General features: G+C 41.9%; 1 protein-coding gene across 8 annotated transcripts in view; it reads left to right on the top strand.

Annotated features, from left to right (window-relative positions):
* Positions 1–8648: 8648 nt before the first annotated feature.
* Positions 8649–16594, top strand: part of Tead1 (TEA domain transcription factor 1) — a 254028-nt gene continuing 246082 nt past the window's right edge. For 3 of the 8 annotated variants that reach the window (XM_021727347.3, XM_078046466.1, XM_021727346.3), the window contains exon 1: positions 8650–8836. In XM_021727347.3, the coding sequence (XP_021583022.2) occupies positions 8813–8836 (24 nt within the window). In that variant the 5' untranslated portion in view covers positions 8650–8812. Of the gene's footprint in view, positions 8837–9513; positions 9647–10230; positions 10384–16594 lie in introns of those variants that run through there. The other 5 variants (XM_078046470.1, XM_021727351.3, XM_078046468.1 and 2 more) reach the window with 4 other exon arrangements.

Raw genomic sequence — 16594 nt, 5'->3', positions numbered from 1 at the left:
CTCTTGGGAGTGCAAAGATGTGAATACTAAGTCCTTGCCAGGAAGCACTCTGAAATTCAAGCTGGGTGGAGGAGACATACATATTTACAGAAATACACAGTACCATTAGGCAAGTCAGTGTTGCCAGAGGAACAGAGGGAATAAGAAGATTTGATTTATCCTTAGAAAGACTTCTATAAGCTGGGCACAGGGGCACATACCTGTAATCTCAGGAGCTGGGGAGGCTGAGGGAGGAGGATCATGAGTTCAAAGCCAGCCTCAGCAATGGCAAGGCGCTAACCAACTTAGTGAGCCTTGGTCTCTAAATAAAATACAAATGAGGGCTGGGGGATGTGGCTCTAGTAGTTGAGTGCCCCTGAGTTCAATCCTCCCATACCACCCCCACCCCCAAAAAAGAAAGACTTCTTTAAGATGTAGGAACTTGAGCCAGGTGTGGAAGCACAGCAACACGGGAGGCTGAGGTAGGAGGATCATATATTCAAGGCCCTACACAACATAGCCAGACCCTGTCTCAAAATAAAGAAAGGCTAAGGATGTAGCTCAATGATAAAATGCCTTTGAGTTCAATCTCTAGTATCAAAAAAAAAAAAATGTTTGGGGAGACTTGGAGCCGAACCTCCAATAATGGGTGGCATGTATAAGAAACAAGTATTTCTGGCAAAAGAAATGATCTTAATCAATATACCAGGACAGGGCTGTTTTAGACATGTGAGGTGGAGAGTGACAAGGTGCATGTGATTAGAAGGTAATGAAAAGAAAAATGGATAAGTAGTTAGACCAGGGACCACTCATGGAGAACTTTCAATGCATAACCGGAAGAGATTTTATCAAGTGAGAAGTAACTGAGTCATTGAGAGCCAGTCTTCAGCAGGAGGATGAGTACATAGAGCATGTACAGTCATTTTGTAGTCAACTCCCTAGAGCCAATCTGGAAATAGGGGAAAGAAGGGGAAGATAGAGGTGACTCTAAAAGGACAACTAAAGTTATTAACAATGTCAGGGAAATTGTGCATCCTTGAAAGCAGAAGGGACAGAGCTAGTGGAAAGGGAAAGATGGAAGATGAGAGAGTGAAGCAAGTTCTCCAATGAGGTGAGGGGCAGAGAAGTCAGAGCACATACATGGATGGAAATGTAGGGGGAAGAGTTATTTTTGAGTAGAGAAATCACATACTCTGAGACAGAAGGGATGGAGACCGGTTGAATTGTTGAGATGAATAGTTTGAAGCATAGAGGAGAATAAAAGATGTCCTGGGTTAAGCCTAGGGTCAGTGGGTTCAGGGTAGCAGAACATGAATAATCTGGCTTATATAAAGTGAGATCAGTAGTTCAGATGGAAAAGAGGCAGAAATGCTGGTGAGAATACACAGACCTGCCGAGGAGAATCTATGCCTAAGGCCACTTGATTAGAGACCATTCCCACAGTGGAGTTGGTGCTCTGTCTGGAGTGGATAAGTCCTTTCCATTTCATGGGGAGGGCTGCTTCCATAACTTAAGTTCTCTGGCAACTGTGTATAGTAGAATTTTCTATAATGTCACATTTTAAGCCCTTGAAAATGTGGCTCTGGTGATCTAGGAACTGATTTTAAGTTTTATTTAATTTTAATTAACTTAAAATTTTAAAACAACAAGTGACTAGTAGCCACATTCGTTAGGCGTACTATTGAATGATCCCAACAAGAGACCAGATGAAGGACTCACTGTTGAAAGGCACTCATTTTCCTAATGACCGCACTGACTGTGCCAAGAGTGGGTTTGTAGTTTGACAAACTCCACATTCTTGTCTCTTTGCTCATGATGAGCAAACTCACAAAGATCAATCATTTTGGGAAACTTGTTTTTTTTCTTTCTACTAGATTCTGAGTATTCTCTCACATTAGGGATGGTCCTGTCTTTAAAATCATGTACCTGTTTTTTTTTTTTTTGTTTGTTGTTTGGAGGGGGGGGGGAGTACCAGGGATTGAACTCAGGGACACCAAACCACTCAGCCATATCCCCAGCCCTATTTTGTATTTTATTTGGAGACAGGGTCTCACTGAGTTGCTTAGTGCCTCACCATTGCTGAGGCTGGCTTTGAACTTGCAATTCTCCTGCCTCAGCCTCCAGAGCTGCTGGGATTACAGGTATGCACCACCACACCCAGCCTCCCAAAGATTCTTTTTAAGGAAATGTGGAAACAAAGAAGACCATTTCACTAAGGGCAAAGCAGCTTCTGTTCCTCTTTTGTGGTCACAGGGAGGAAGTCTGGAGTCCTAGAAATAGTCCTGGCTTAGATGTGACAGATCTGGATTCAAATTTTGATGCTAAAATAAATTACCCAACCATTTGGACTTTCCACTTGATATCTGAAAAATGGAAAGAAAAATGCCAACCTAAAAGTGCTGTTGTAGATGTTGCATATAATTAATAATGTTTGTATTTATTCTTTTCTGATGTGCCAGGTCATATATTAGGTTAGGAATAATATGGTGGACAAAGCAAATAAGATTCTTGTTCCAAAAGAGTTCATGTTGTAGTATTGAGAGACATTACTCAAATAATCACACAAGTATATCCTATATCTTTATATTATAATTTGTTATATAAAATTACAGACTTCCATAAGTCCAGGATGGAAGAGCAGAGGTGAGGTGATCTTTAAAATATGCCTGTAGATTTTTTGACACTCTCCTTCTAAAAGGTAGATTCTAATCCCCCTTTAATTGAATGTGAGCCAATCTAAGTGATTCATTTCTAAGAAGTAGAATATGTTAGAAATAACACTCTCTGGCTTCTGAGTCTAGTTTTTTAAAAAGAATACACCTTCTTTCTGTGTTCTCTCTCTCTCTCTCCCCTCCCCCTCCCCCTCCCCTCTCAATCCTTGTCTCTGAGATCAAGTCAACGGGATCTGAGGAAGCCCAGGAAAATGGAGAGGTCTGTGAAGAAAATAACTGAAACATCTTACCAACAGCCAACACCAACTTACCAGCCGAATGAATGAGCAATCTTTTTTTGTTTGTTTTGGAACCAGGGATTTATCTCAGGGGCACTTTACAACTGAGCTACATCCCCAACCCTTTTATTTTTTTATTTTGAGACAAGATCTTGCTAATTTGCTAAGGACCTCACTAAATTGCTGAGTCTTGGCAATTTAGTAAAACCCTTTCTCAGATTAAAAAATAAAAAGAAGAGGCAGTGGCTAAGTGTAAAGTATCCACGGGTTCAATCCTCAGTACTGGAGGGGAAAAAAGTTATTCAGTGTGGAACAAACACAATTGAGAGATGCAAGATGCTTGAAAGGGAATGGGGAAGCATTCTCAATTATTCTCAATGTGTCTTGAAGGGTATTCACCAGGTAGGGATGTATCAAGTCTGATATCAATCTAGATTTCAGGTGCTTCTTCCAGAGGTGGAATGCCTAAGTTTAACATTTTTTGTTGTTGTTTTAATATTTTTAGTTGTAGATGGACACAATGCCTTTCTTTCTTTCTTTCTTTCTTTCTTTCTTTCTTTCTTTCTTTCTTTCTTTCTCTCTTTCTTTCTTATAAAACTGGAACAAGACTGGAGTACCCTCTTTTACCAATTCTATTTAACATAGTTCTTGAAACTCTAGCCAGAGCAATTAGACAGATGAAAGAAATTAAAGGGATATGGATAGGAAAAGAACTCTATCACTATTTGCCCATGATATGATTCTATACCTAGAAGATCCAGAAAACTTCTAGAACTAATAAATGAATTCAGCAAAGTAGCAGGATAGAAAATCAACACCCATAAATCAAAGGCATTTCTGTACATCAGTTGACAAATCCTCTGAAAGAGAAACTAGGAAAACTACCCCATTTACAGTAGCCTCAAATAAATAAATAAAATACTTGGGAATCAACTTAGTGAATGAGGTGAAAGACCTCTATAATGAAAATCGCAGATTGCTAAAGAAAGAAATTAAAGAAGACCTTAGAAAATAGAAAGATCTCCCTGTTCTTGGATAAGCAGAACTAATATTGTCAAAATGACTGTACTACCAAAAGCACTATACAGATTTAATGCAATTCCAATCAAAATCCCAATGACATTCCTCATAGAAATAGAAAAAGCAGTCTCGAAATTCATCTGGAAAAATAAGAGACCCAGAATAGCCAAAGCCATCTTTAGCAAGAAGAGTGAAGCAGGTGGCATCACTATACCAGATCTTAAACTATACAACAGAGTAATAGCAACAAAAACAGCATGGTTTTGGCACTAAAATAGATGGTGGAATGATATGAACATCATTACTCCAAGTACATGTATGAAGACAAGAGTGGTGTGATTCTACTTTGTGTTCAACCGGAGACATGAAAAATCGTGCCCTATATGTGTACTACAAATTGAAATGCATTTTGCTATCATATATAACAAATTAGAACAAACAAACAAACAAACAAACAAACAACACCCATGATCCTCAAAAGGTTACACAGGAAGTTGCCACATGATCCAGAAATTTCATACTTAAATTTATGCCCAAGAGAAATGACAATATATGTCCACACAAAACTTGTATGAGTGTTCATAATAGCCCATATATATATGAAATTCCAAGAGAGTTATGGATTGCTTGTGCCTGTTTAGAAGACAACAGTAAATGGCCATTGAAACCAACTTTTAGTGAAATATCTTAGCTGGAAGCAGGCTACAAAGTGAGAATAGAAGAAAGCCCATAATCCACAAGTACAAAATTTAATAGCTGGCCAGAGAAGACTGGATCAGAAAAGGATAAAGAGAGCAGCCAGAGAAGCTAGAAGAAACAGAAGAAATTGTTTCAGGGAAATGATGGTTAGTACTGTCAAACGTTCAAATAAGATGAGGTGGATGAAAGACCTACACTAGCTACACTGCACCATGAAGGTTAGAAGGACAGCTGTTTTGATGGAGTAAGAGATGAGTACAGAAGCCCAGTTGGAGTGGAATGGATTGGAGGTGAAGACAGGTAGGCAATGAGGTCAGACGATTCCTTTCAGTAAGTTTAGCTGTGAAAGAGAAGGAAGAGGACAGTAGCTGGGGATGATGTTAGAAAAATGGAAGGTCATTTGTTGTTGTTGTTGTTGTTGTTTTAAAATGGGAGACAGACTTGTACATGTTTAAATGTTCATGGAAAGGATCCCATGTAAAGTGAAGTAGATGGTCTGGAAGAGAGAGGGAATGATAGATATAGAAAGAATTAGGAAAATGTGAGGGAAGAATGGGGGTTAGAACCAAATGAAGTCTCTGGTACATGGGAAGAATTGGAAACTTGGCATGCATATTTAACTTTAAAAAATGTGAAATAAAACAGATATATAGAAAAGAGTACTCAAAACAAATACATAGCATAATGAATCATTGCAGAGAATATCCATGTAGCTAGACAAAAATAGAACATTGCCAGCACTCCAAAAACTTCATTCCCATTTTCCCTTCCCCATCATATTACCCTACCCCTACTGATAGCCACAACCCAGATTTACTGGTAATTACTTCCTGGTTTTCAATCTAATTTCCCCCTTCTTTTTTGTTTTACTTACTTAAATACAGTCTAAGCAATGCTATTAAATATTGCTTATTTTAGCATTATATAAACACAATTGTACAGTGTGTATTATTTTATTTCATACTTATTTTACTCTATATTCCAAGGTTTCATTCAAATTGTTGCAAATAATTTTTGTCCTTGTGTAGTAATCCATGGTATGATTATATCACAATTCATCTGTCTAAGTATTAGTGGACATTTGGGTTGTTTCTTATTTGGGGTTATTGCAAAAATGCTCAGTAAGTATTCTTGTACACATGTCCTGGTATACATGTGCCAGGTTCTCTTGGGTATATTCCAAAGAGTGAAACTTCTGGGTCATTGAGTATGCATGTTTTCACTAGCCAATATCAAACTTTTTCAAAATGCTCAAGCCAATTCTCACACCTATAAGGAAAGGTGCTCAATTTAATTAGAAATGAGCCAAACTGCACTATTATTAATAGGCTTTTACTTGCCTTTGAAAGCAATGCCTTCCTGATCCAGGTACTTCCTCAGATAAGTTCTAACTGGCTGGTTCTTTTCTGGCTTCAGGCAGACTGAGTTTCTTTCTCATCATAATTTGTTACCATTAAGCAGATCACTGTTTCTCTTGTATGTTACAAGTTAGCTTTTTCCTTGGTAAGCTTGGGGGTGGGGCTGCTGCAAATTCTCTTGTATAGTAGAGATACACATGATTGTTACATTATATTTTAGGATAAATCTTGGGTTGAGTCACTCCTGCAGATGATGGATCTGTCTGACATGTAGTGCTGCATTTGGGCATCTCGGCACATGGCTAGGAGCAGATATGACCTCTGGAGCTGGACTGGCTATACTTACTGGTTAAATGACCCTGACCAAGTTATTTCACTTCTCAGGTCCTCAGTTTGCTAATCTATAAAGTGAGAGTAATAAAGTTCTGGCTCATAAGCTGGCTATGGGCATCAAATGAGGCAATATAAGGAGAGTATTTTGAATAGTGCCTGCCATTCTACTAGGGTTTTGATTTATATCTGTTTCAGCTTTAGTGGCAATAGATGAAGGGTTATGAACATAGGTCAAATATATAGGTCAGAAGGAATTCAGGTCCTGGCTGTATTCTCCCCTGGTTCTGTGACCAAAAACAAGATGTGCAACCTCTTTGCATCTCAGTTACTTTTCTGTGTAAACTGAGGTAATAATTTCTACTTTACACAGGTGCTATGAGGTGAGGATTAATTGAGATAGCAAATGCAAAATTCCCAGTGTTAAGTATGGGCCCAAATACATGGTAGCCACTGTTATTTTAGCAGGAGGCAGCTACTGTTCCTGCCTTCAAATGCTGGCATGGAACAGCTCATGGACCCTAAACCTATAGGTCTTATGCATTGACCAATGTGAGGCTAAGGAAATGAAAATGTATGGAACAGTAGGGTAGAGAGATGACATTGAGTCATTTCACACATGTGAAGAGGTCTTAAACAAGACCCAGCCACTTTCTAGGAGCTAATAAAGGTATCATTGGTGATAGGCAAAAACCAAGTAGTATATATGGAAAAATGACTTCAAGGTTGTAGGAAGGAAGTATATAGTTGAGCAGACTTTCCAGAGGAAAAGGTTTTAAGATGAATATCAAAAAATGTGTGTGTACATGGGAGAAAGTGGAGTGCTGGTCATGAAGTTAGACCATGTCACGAAGAGCTTTGAATCTAGGCCAAGGAATTTTTCCTTAATTCAATAAGGAATGAAGAGACATTATACTGCCACAGGGCTGTAAGTCAGGAATTAATATCTGAAGGGTGCAAGGGTATGCCAGTCCAGACAAATAGTGGATCAGAAATCCTATTCACAGGGCTGGGGATATAGCTCAGTTGGTAGAGTGCTAGTCTTGCATGCACAAGGCTCTGGATTCCATCCCCAGCACCAAAACCAAAACAAACAAACAAAAAGAAATCCTATTTACTAGCTGACTGGTACTGCCATCAGATTTTACTGATGCTTTTAAAAGCTAATATTTAGAGACAGATATGTCTAATACAGTTTTAATGTCAAATCAATTATGTGTTTTCTAACACATTTCCAAAAACTAGTTCCAAGGTGGCTGGGTCAATATTGTGACCCTCATGATATCACCCATTATTGTATATAAACTGGAGATAAAATGTGCATGGATTGACTGTGGTGAGCAAATTGTAAGGAACAAAACAGAAGCACACAAAAATGAGAACAGGCAAACTGGACAGATCTGAATAAGATTGGTGGGTGTTGTATAATGTCAAATCCTGCTTGTGATATTATAGTTTTGGAAGACATGAGGTTGGGGAGAACTGGGCATAATGAAAAGAAGGATTTCTTTGTACCTTTTCTTTCTTTTTTTTTGGGGGGGGGTACTGGGAGTTTGAACCCAGGGCCTCACCCTTGTTGGGCAACATTTTAATAATTTAATAATAAATTATTAAAAATTATTTTAATAATTTGTATTATCTTTTACAACTGCATGTGACTCTTCAATTACTTTGACATAAGTTAAAATTAAAAATGCATAAAATTTACATTTTGTAGAAAATGTGCTGCAGTGAGTAACATTCGGATTCCTTACTGATCCATATTTAGGGGTTCCTGAGGCACAAAACAAGCACAATTACTTATCCTGAAGCCCCAACTGGAAAAGAAAGCCAAGTGTCTAGAAGGAACGAGGTCTACAATGTAGGAATTTATATTGAAATTGCAGATTTCATCTCCCCCAAACTTTAGACAGTTCAGTCCACCTTAAGTCAACTTTACCCATTTCTGTTTTATCAAACCAGCGTCACTATTGCCAGAAGCCATGTTAAAATAACTTTTATTATTGAAATTAACTTTCTTCACAAAGAATGGGATGCCGGGGATGCATGAAATTGCCATGACGCCATGAAGTTGCCAGATGAAGCATACGACACAGTTTAGGATTTTTTTTTCCCCCTGGACCCAATATTCTGAAAAGTACAACCCACATGGATAAGTGAAACATAACTTCTTGAGTGACTTGAAGACCATGTTAGCACAGGGATCATTATGAACTCTGTAATTATCCTTCTCTGCTACGCCAAAGATTCCCCTTCCCGACAGCAGGGCAGTCTTTGACCTGCGCTAGAGCCGAGAACTTTTATAAAGCGAAAGGGCGAGCCGAGGAAAATGGCAGGCTGGGAATACCGCCCGGGGTAGGCGTCCCCCGCGCTCCACAGCAACAAGCTCAATTTCCAGAAAAGAACTTCTCTACACTTGCAGTCTTCCGTGAGTCCTGGATCGCTCAGCCCGAGAGCCAGAGCTTCTGCACCCGGAATGAGGGAAACTAAGGCACAAAAGGTACCGCGCGCGCAGCCGGGGCCTCGGCGCCCGCTTTCCGGAGGGAACCCCGGCTGCTGGAGCTCGGTGCGCGACGACCAGCACCTCCAAGCCGTCCTGCTCCCTCCGCCCCGCCCCAGCCCGGGACAAAGCCCGGAGTCCGCCCCGGGAGGGGGAGGGCGGCTCCCGCGCGCGCCCCGTTTCCCGGTGGGCGCGAGACTCCGCCCTGCTGTCCCTCCGGGGGGAGCCCGCGCCCCAACGGCAGGGCGGCCCCGCCGGGCCCGCCCCGAATCCCCATGACGTCACCGGCGGCGGCAGGCCCCGCCTCCGGCCCCGGGCGGCAGGCCGCATGACGTCACCGAGGCCCCACCCCTCCGGAGCGAGTTCGGTCCTGGCGTTCATTTCATTCCTGTCCTCATTCCGAACATTCTTAGCATCGCTCGCGCTGCGCCGCGCCGCCCGAGCCGAGCCGAGCCTCTGCAGCCGCCGCCGCGGCCCCGCCGCCCGCCGCGGGCGCCCACCAAGCACTTTGCAGACTCGCTTCCACCCTGCGGGCCAGTCCGCGCGGCGGGGCCCGGGCCCGGGGCGGCCGGTTCCGGGGACAGGCCATGCAGTGACGCCCCCCCCACCCCCCGTCCACCTTTGCCCGGAGCGCGGGCAGCAGCCAAGCGCACCCAGCCGGCCCCGGGGCAGGAGCGGTGCTAGGCAGGGGTGGGGTGGCCCGGCTCGGGGATCGGGAGCCAGGGAGGGAGCACCGAGCGGAGGACGGGGGAAGCGGCGCCGAAGTTTGCTTTGGACTCCCCGGGCGCTGCGGCGGCTCCAGTGTTCGAGGTAAGTTGGCGCGCGGGGCGGATGCAGGGGTGCGGGGCGCGCGGGGCGCCGGGTGGCGGGGGCTGGTGGCTCGTCCCGCGCGAGCGGCTCTTTCTCTGCGGGCTGTGCTTTGTGTGAACCCGCGGCGAGCCGCCGCCGGTCTCCGCACCCGCCTCCCCGCGCCCCCTCCTAGGTGAGCCGCCGGGCGCCGCTGGGCGAGTTGCCGGGACGCCAACTTGGGCCGCGCGCTGGGAGCCCGCGCGGCAACAGGCGGCCCCCGGCGGCGGCCCCGGAGGCTCCCGGCCGGCGGCGTCGCGCCCCCCACGTCCCCTCTCCAGCCGCCGGCACGCGCACACGCACACACCCTCGGGCTCTTTTCACGGTGTTCGCCGAGAAGCCAGAAGTTCGGAGCGAGCGCGGGCGGGGAGAACTGCCGTCGCCTCGGAGCCGGCCTGAGACCCCCGTGCCACCTCCAGACCGCCCCCACTGCGCCGCGGCCCTCTGAGGCCCGTCTGGGGACCGCGACGACGAGTGCTGCGGCTGGGGGCTTCGTTCCTTCTTCCCAAAGATGAAAGAGGGCACGGTCGTCTTTACCGCCTCTCCAGGACTGTTGCTGCCGCCGCCGCTGCCGCCGCCGCTTCATTGCACATTCAAGTGGAAAATTTTCAGGAGTCAGCAGAAACATTGTGTCCAAAAAAGACTGAGTCGCTGTTACCACCAAACCCAGGAGGAGACTCTCCCTGGAAAACTTCCCTTTGGTAGGAAATACTGGGGGATTTGTTTGTTTATTGGAAGAGAAATAATCCCCAGGAGGGAAAGAAAATCAGGGTACACTTTTAGCCTTTGTTCGTAGCAGCAACACTTGTTTTCAAAAGTCCAGAGGCCCGCTTTAAAGAAAGTTCAACTTCTGTGAGTGTCCTTTTTTTTTTTTTTTTAACAGTATATTTTTTTAAGAAAAAAACCCGAGCAACATTTTTAAGGAGTCTAAAACAATGAGGGGTTTATATCTCCCTTGTCTTCCTACCACGAAAATAAAACCCAGATCAGAATTTTCTTCGCTCTTTAATTGTCCTTCTTTTTAAAGATTTATTTAAAGTTGAATGGTGTCACTGTATAAAAATATTTATGAAACAATGAAATACCAGCCACCGGCGTTTCTCAGGAGGCTTGTTAACTTCTTAGAAGCAAGTGGCTGCCTGTGATTTGCAGAAATGAAAATTGACCTCAGCGAGCACTGGAAACAGACAGATGATGTTCCAGGAACTGGGAATGTAAAAGGCCGGGTTTAAAAACAGTGCCTGGGAGGGGAGCCCAGGTCCTGAGACATAAAGGTCTGTAAAGCCTATCAAATTTCAAAATAGTGAGAATTTTTTTTTTTTTTTTAAATTGCTACAGATTCAGCAAAGGGGCAGACTGTCCAGGACAACCACTTATTTCTCCCCACTTACCACCTTGATTGTTTTTGGAAGTTTGGGGTCTGATTGGGGTTTGCTCAGTGCCTGCAGGTGGTTACTAGCAAGGACAAATCCTTTTCTTTAAAGTACCAGTATCATCAACTGCATTGTCAAAGCTGGGAGTGGGCTCCTTTCTCTGCAGCCTATCCTGATGGTCTCTTCAGAAGGGGGCTTCTCTGCCAGGGTACTGTGAGGCAATGGTTGGGAAATAGTCTTCAAGTTGTGCTGGGTGGTTTATCCTGTCACTGTTGGATTTGGGTCCAAGCACTACTGAATGCTTTATAAGGGCCAGACTTAGGTTCAACTTTAGTAAGAATCTTTCCTCTTTAGAAGGAAGTAGTAGAACTAATTACAAAGTGACTCCAGAAAGACAAATGGGTTTTGTTGAACCTTTGTCAACAGTAAGGTTTTGAATTTTTGATTATTTTGGGGAGAAAGGCTTATTTTTCTAATCTCACTATTTCCATAAATGGTCACAGATATTTTTGTTTAGTATTTCTTTGTGTGTGCAACTCTGTGTTGAGCTCTTAGGTTTCAGGTTTTTAACAGAGTTTACAATTCTTTTATTTGTTGTTGGTATTAAAAAATGAACTGATAAGCTGTATCCATTACTGGTTTTTGCTGATGTGCCAAGGTAGACCATTTTACATTTACTTTAATGACAAGTATTATTTGATCTGCAGTTTTAGGGAAATACTAGAATACTTTTTACTTTTTAAAATGAGTTTGAACAAAACTGACATGACACTTTGATTTGGAAAAAAGAGTAAAAAAAAATTATAGGAAAGAATCTGGGTAGATTCCTTTTCTGTGTGATCCTTTATAAGTAAACTTTAGGGGATATGTCAGAGATTATTAGTTTTTTTTTTTTTTTAATTTCCCTCCCAAAACCCCAGGACTCACCGAAGATGTATAGATAATAAAATTTAATTTGAAGGAGAACATCCTAGCTTATTTGCGCCAGACTGAAATGCATCTCTCACTGAGAAGCTCTGCCTTGCACTATGGGACAGTGTGTGCCTAGGTCCCAGCAGCAAACTAATTACACATGAGAGTGGGCTTGGGAGGGTAGACTGGGGAGGCAGCTTTCTCCTCCTCTCCTCATTTCCTCCCGCCATTTGCTGAATACAGCAGGAATTATATATCCATATACTTAGTTTGGAAGCTGGTGTCCCCTTCTATTTAAGAAGACACATAAGCCATGAAGAAAAAATGTTTTAAGTTTTTTTCTGTCTGAGCTCCAGCAATTTACAAACAGTTTTGAGTTTGTTGTTTCTGACTACAGAGCAGCAAGTAGAAGAGGGTTTTGTTTTTTTTTTTTTTTTAAATGGGAAAAATTGGGAGACATATACTTGTAGTGAATCATTTGGGTCTAGATCAATCATACTTGCTGTCATATTTTCAGTAGAAAAGTGTGTAACATGAACAGTTAAGAGAATGTAGATCCAAAATATTAGATGGGCCTTTGAAGAAATGAGCTGTGTCATTAACAGCATTAGCAGGTTGCTTCCTTAAGAAATGGATTGGTCTCTCATATATGGCGGTCATACAAGAGCCTGTACATTTGTAAGATTAGTTTTCTCTCTAATCTCATGTGTTGTTATGTGTTAATTGTGAGCATAATTATACTACTTGCAAATGGAAATTGTGATGCCTTATCACTCATACAAATAACTGTATGACCTGGTGAACTTAAAAAAAAAATGGTCATATTCATGCATAGATTGTAGGTTGATAACACTATTAAGCTTTTATATTGGCATTTTATTTTGTTCCGAATAAAGAAATTAGGAAAAAAGAAAAAAAATAGATATGTATATGTGTGTATTTCTGAGCTAAAACTGTGTGTGTAATCTGTTTTGTGATAAAACTTTTAGGGTCTGTTTTCTCCAAAGGATTGAAAATACTGGCTAAAGCAAGTGTCCAGCTTTCTCTGAAAAAAAAAAAATCAGTCATTCTTTCTGTTAATGCAGGCATTACAGTTTGCCTTTGGAGTTCAGTGACTGGAACTGCAGCCTGTTAATGTCCTACTTCTGAACTCAGCAAGAAAAATATATTGTAAGCTTATCCCCCTTTGACAAACTTGGGCTCTGCTGTTGGGCTGCTTGGGGACTGATGGCTGGCATAATCTTTTAAAGCTGCATAGTGCATTTTCCTTGTGGTATTTAAATAAGATTCTAAATCGTGTTTGAACAGTACCTGTGATATATTTTATTCTTTCATATTCATCAAGGTGATAAAATCAAGCATTTCAGGTCTATCCTAGCCCTGAATGTTTCGGGGTTGGGTTTTTGGACAGATACCTAATTTAGACCCTGTTGAATTGCAATCACTGTATACATCTGAAACTAGGAAACTTTATGGGCCTTCTCTCTTTTGGGATGGTTTGTGTAATGCTAGAACATTTGGGTCTAAAATTTTGGAGTATTTTTGTGTGGATTTTTAAAATCTTATTTAAAAACTGTCAACTATTGCTAGTCCTCAATCTGTAAGATTCTCTTTACAAACTTCCTTGACTTTATACCATACTTGAGTTTGGGATTGACATTCAACCATTCAAAAAGAAATCCTTTATTTTTTTTTTTCCAGAAATGTTCAGGTTTTGTTGCAGGAAATATATGAAATATGTATTTTAACGAGTTCAAACAAATGGGGTTCTCTGTTGAAGGGGGTGCATGGTTTCAGGACAGGTTTCCTACGGGGTGGGTTACTCTCAGCTCTTAAGTTCTTTTGTCTACTGGCTTTTGAAATAGTTGGGAGGATTCTTAAAAAATGGTTTCCAGTCTGGGAGTCCTGGGGGATGGAAGTGCACTGGTCTATCTTCTGAATTGGACAGTAGTGATGGGGTTCCTCCCAAGAGACTCTGTTTTTTCTATTTTTGTGACAGGCCAAGGGAAGGCTGGGATCCATGCCCCCCCTCCCCACTCCATTTAAAACCATTTTTATTATCCTGATATGATGGTTTTCACCATTTTTTTTCATGATTCATATTAGTTTTAAAGGTTCTATCCGAGTATTTCATTAGCGTTTTTAAAATGGGTAGGAATAGGGCCCTGGAAAATGAGTTTCAAAGAAAAAGCTGATGAACAGATTAAGCATCTGTTATCTCCAGTGGGAAATTCTGCTTGCTTTTAGGCATCTGACAGGTTTAGATGTGTGGGTAAGGTGACTGCCACACTATTGACTAGGGGTATACAAGTATAATGAGTACTGTTGTTTTTACTGATACATAAACTGAAAAACTGCTGCTAATGGTGGGAAATGTTAATTATGTGAGAACATATTGAACTTATATACTCTGGCATGAACTTAAAAAAAAAAGCATCAACCGTGCTTTTGTTTTTTTTTTTTTTTCTTTTTCTTTTTTTTATAGGCACAGCTTTCTAATTATCATAATTCAGTTCAGCTCTGTTCTTGGATGGAGTTCAAGTGCAATCTCAATTTAACTTGAAAGGATATATATATATATATATATATATATATATATATATATACTGAGAATGTTTAAGAAAATTTGAAAAGTTCATCCAAGAATGTTGTCTGCTTAGGTGTGGATAACTTGGGCAAAATGAAATGAGTGTCTTGTACTGTAATAGTTCTGGAGCTCTGAATATTAAGAAACTGTTTGCCTCTTTTTGATTTGCATTTTATCCAAATCTGCATTTTTTTACATAACCTGATGCTACAGCTGCTCAGTTCTCTTTAAAAGCCAGTGTCTTTCTCTAATAGTGAATAGATAAATGAACATTTTATCAGTATTTGCAAAGATAAGCCTTTAAGAGAATTGAGAGAAAGAAGTGCAGAATTCTTATAAATTCATTTGACCAAAAAAAAAAAAAAATCACCGTCAATCTTTTACACTAACCAAGCCTGTGGAAGGTGATAAATAGCCTTATCTGTTCTTTACACTGTGACTTGATGGCATTTCATGAAGGGAGTTGTTTTTGACAGCATTCCTTCCAGTGCCAGATGATCCTTTACTTTTTCTATGATCTGAACCTCTTTTCAAAGAAAAAAAAAAAAAGTTGATGAAACCTAAGTGCCAAATCCTCTGGGAAATCAATTTTAATTGTAAGAAAGAACAACTGAGATGGACCCTCCGACTTTCAGCCAGTCTGACTCCTGCTGCCGAAATGCAAAGAGAGCCCGCGGAAGCCAAATGACTTCATTTGCTCTGGCACTTAAGAACCGAATTCACTTCCATGGTGGTGAAATAAAAGGAGCCAAGTGTTTTAAATAGCCACTCCCCGAGGCCCGCCCGCCTGAGTGTTTTGAGAAAAGCGCATTGTCTGCTTGCTGCTCTAGCTGGGTGAATGCCTGGCTCGCCCTCCCCCACCGGGCAGCTCCATTTCTGAAGTTGACATCTGGTTTTCTCTCTGTTCACCTGATCTGTCCCCACACATGTGCACACACGCAGTGGGCGCACACTCATTACGCAGGTAATGCAGATTTTTGACACTGAATGTGTGTATGTGTGTTTCTAGCCCCTACCAGGACAGGGGGAAGCATGAAGCTTAATGGCACAAAATAAAATGTAAACACAGTGGCTGCCCCACATGCCGCCGCTGCTGGGTTTCTGTCCGATGGTGCTTTCTGTGTAGGCGTGCCTATTGTTGTGGCAGCAACAGGCAGCAGAAGTTGGGGCACCATATGGCGGATGTGGGCCTCTGATAAGCTGTCTGGTAATTTAGCTTATCAATAGCATTTTGATATGCTTCGTCTTCAGATCACCCAACACAGGGGATGGGGGTGTCTTGGGGGTTACTGATTCTGAAAACCATTGTGAGCGGATGCTTCCTTTGGAGGAATCTCTTTCAGTCCTTTTCTTCTTCGCTGCCTTTTCATCTCCAAAGCCTTTGGGAGACAATGCTAGTTAGAGTCAAAAAGAGAGCCCTATCAGCCGAAGAGACCATCAGCCCCTCCCTTCCTGAAATAGTCCTCAGGTATTGCTTCTGAGAGGAAAAACAGAAAATAGGCTACTGAATTTCATATTGGCCGAAGTAAGGAATTCCCTGAATTCAAAGTTGGCTTTTGTTTTAAATATCAAAGAAGAAAAGTCAGTGTATTGTACTTTTGTATTCTGATAAAAAGTTTCAATTTTTTTTTAAGAATTCAGAATGTCTTCCTAATTCCCTTTCATCTTTAAATTTTACCCTTAATCATAGAATGCAAACGTGATCAACCTCTTTATGTAACTTGAAAATCTATGCCATCTGTGATTTGGAGGCAAGGAACAGCTTCTTTGAATGACCAGAAATTGTTGAGTGGGAGAACACCTCTAGCACACCACCCTCGTGTCCAGTAATGCAGAACCCAAATCATAATCCCTCTCACCGATGAAAGGGGAATCTCGATGAAGCTGAAACCAGCTCTGGGATCCTGTGCACCAAAGGTGGTGATACTCATGACCATGTGCTGATCAGCCAAGTAAATCTCCTTCATCAAATACTTGTGACCTGGAAATGTGCCAGGAAGCTGGGATGAGACTCTATGTCCCTCTCCCAGCACTTCCCTG

This window comes from Ictidomys tridecemlineatus, chromosome 4 (assembly GCF_052094955.1).
Source record: "Ictidomys tridecemlineatus isolate mIctTri1 chromosome 4, mIctTri1.hap1, whole genome shotgun sequence".
Classification (NCBI taxonomy): domain Eukaryota; kingdom Metazoa; phylum Chordata; class Mammalia; order Rodentia; family Sciuridae; genus Ictidomys; species Ictidomys tridecemlineatus.
This window is presented reverse-complemented; position numbering and strand designations above follow the sequence as displayed.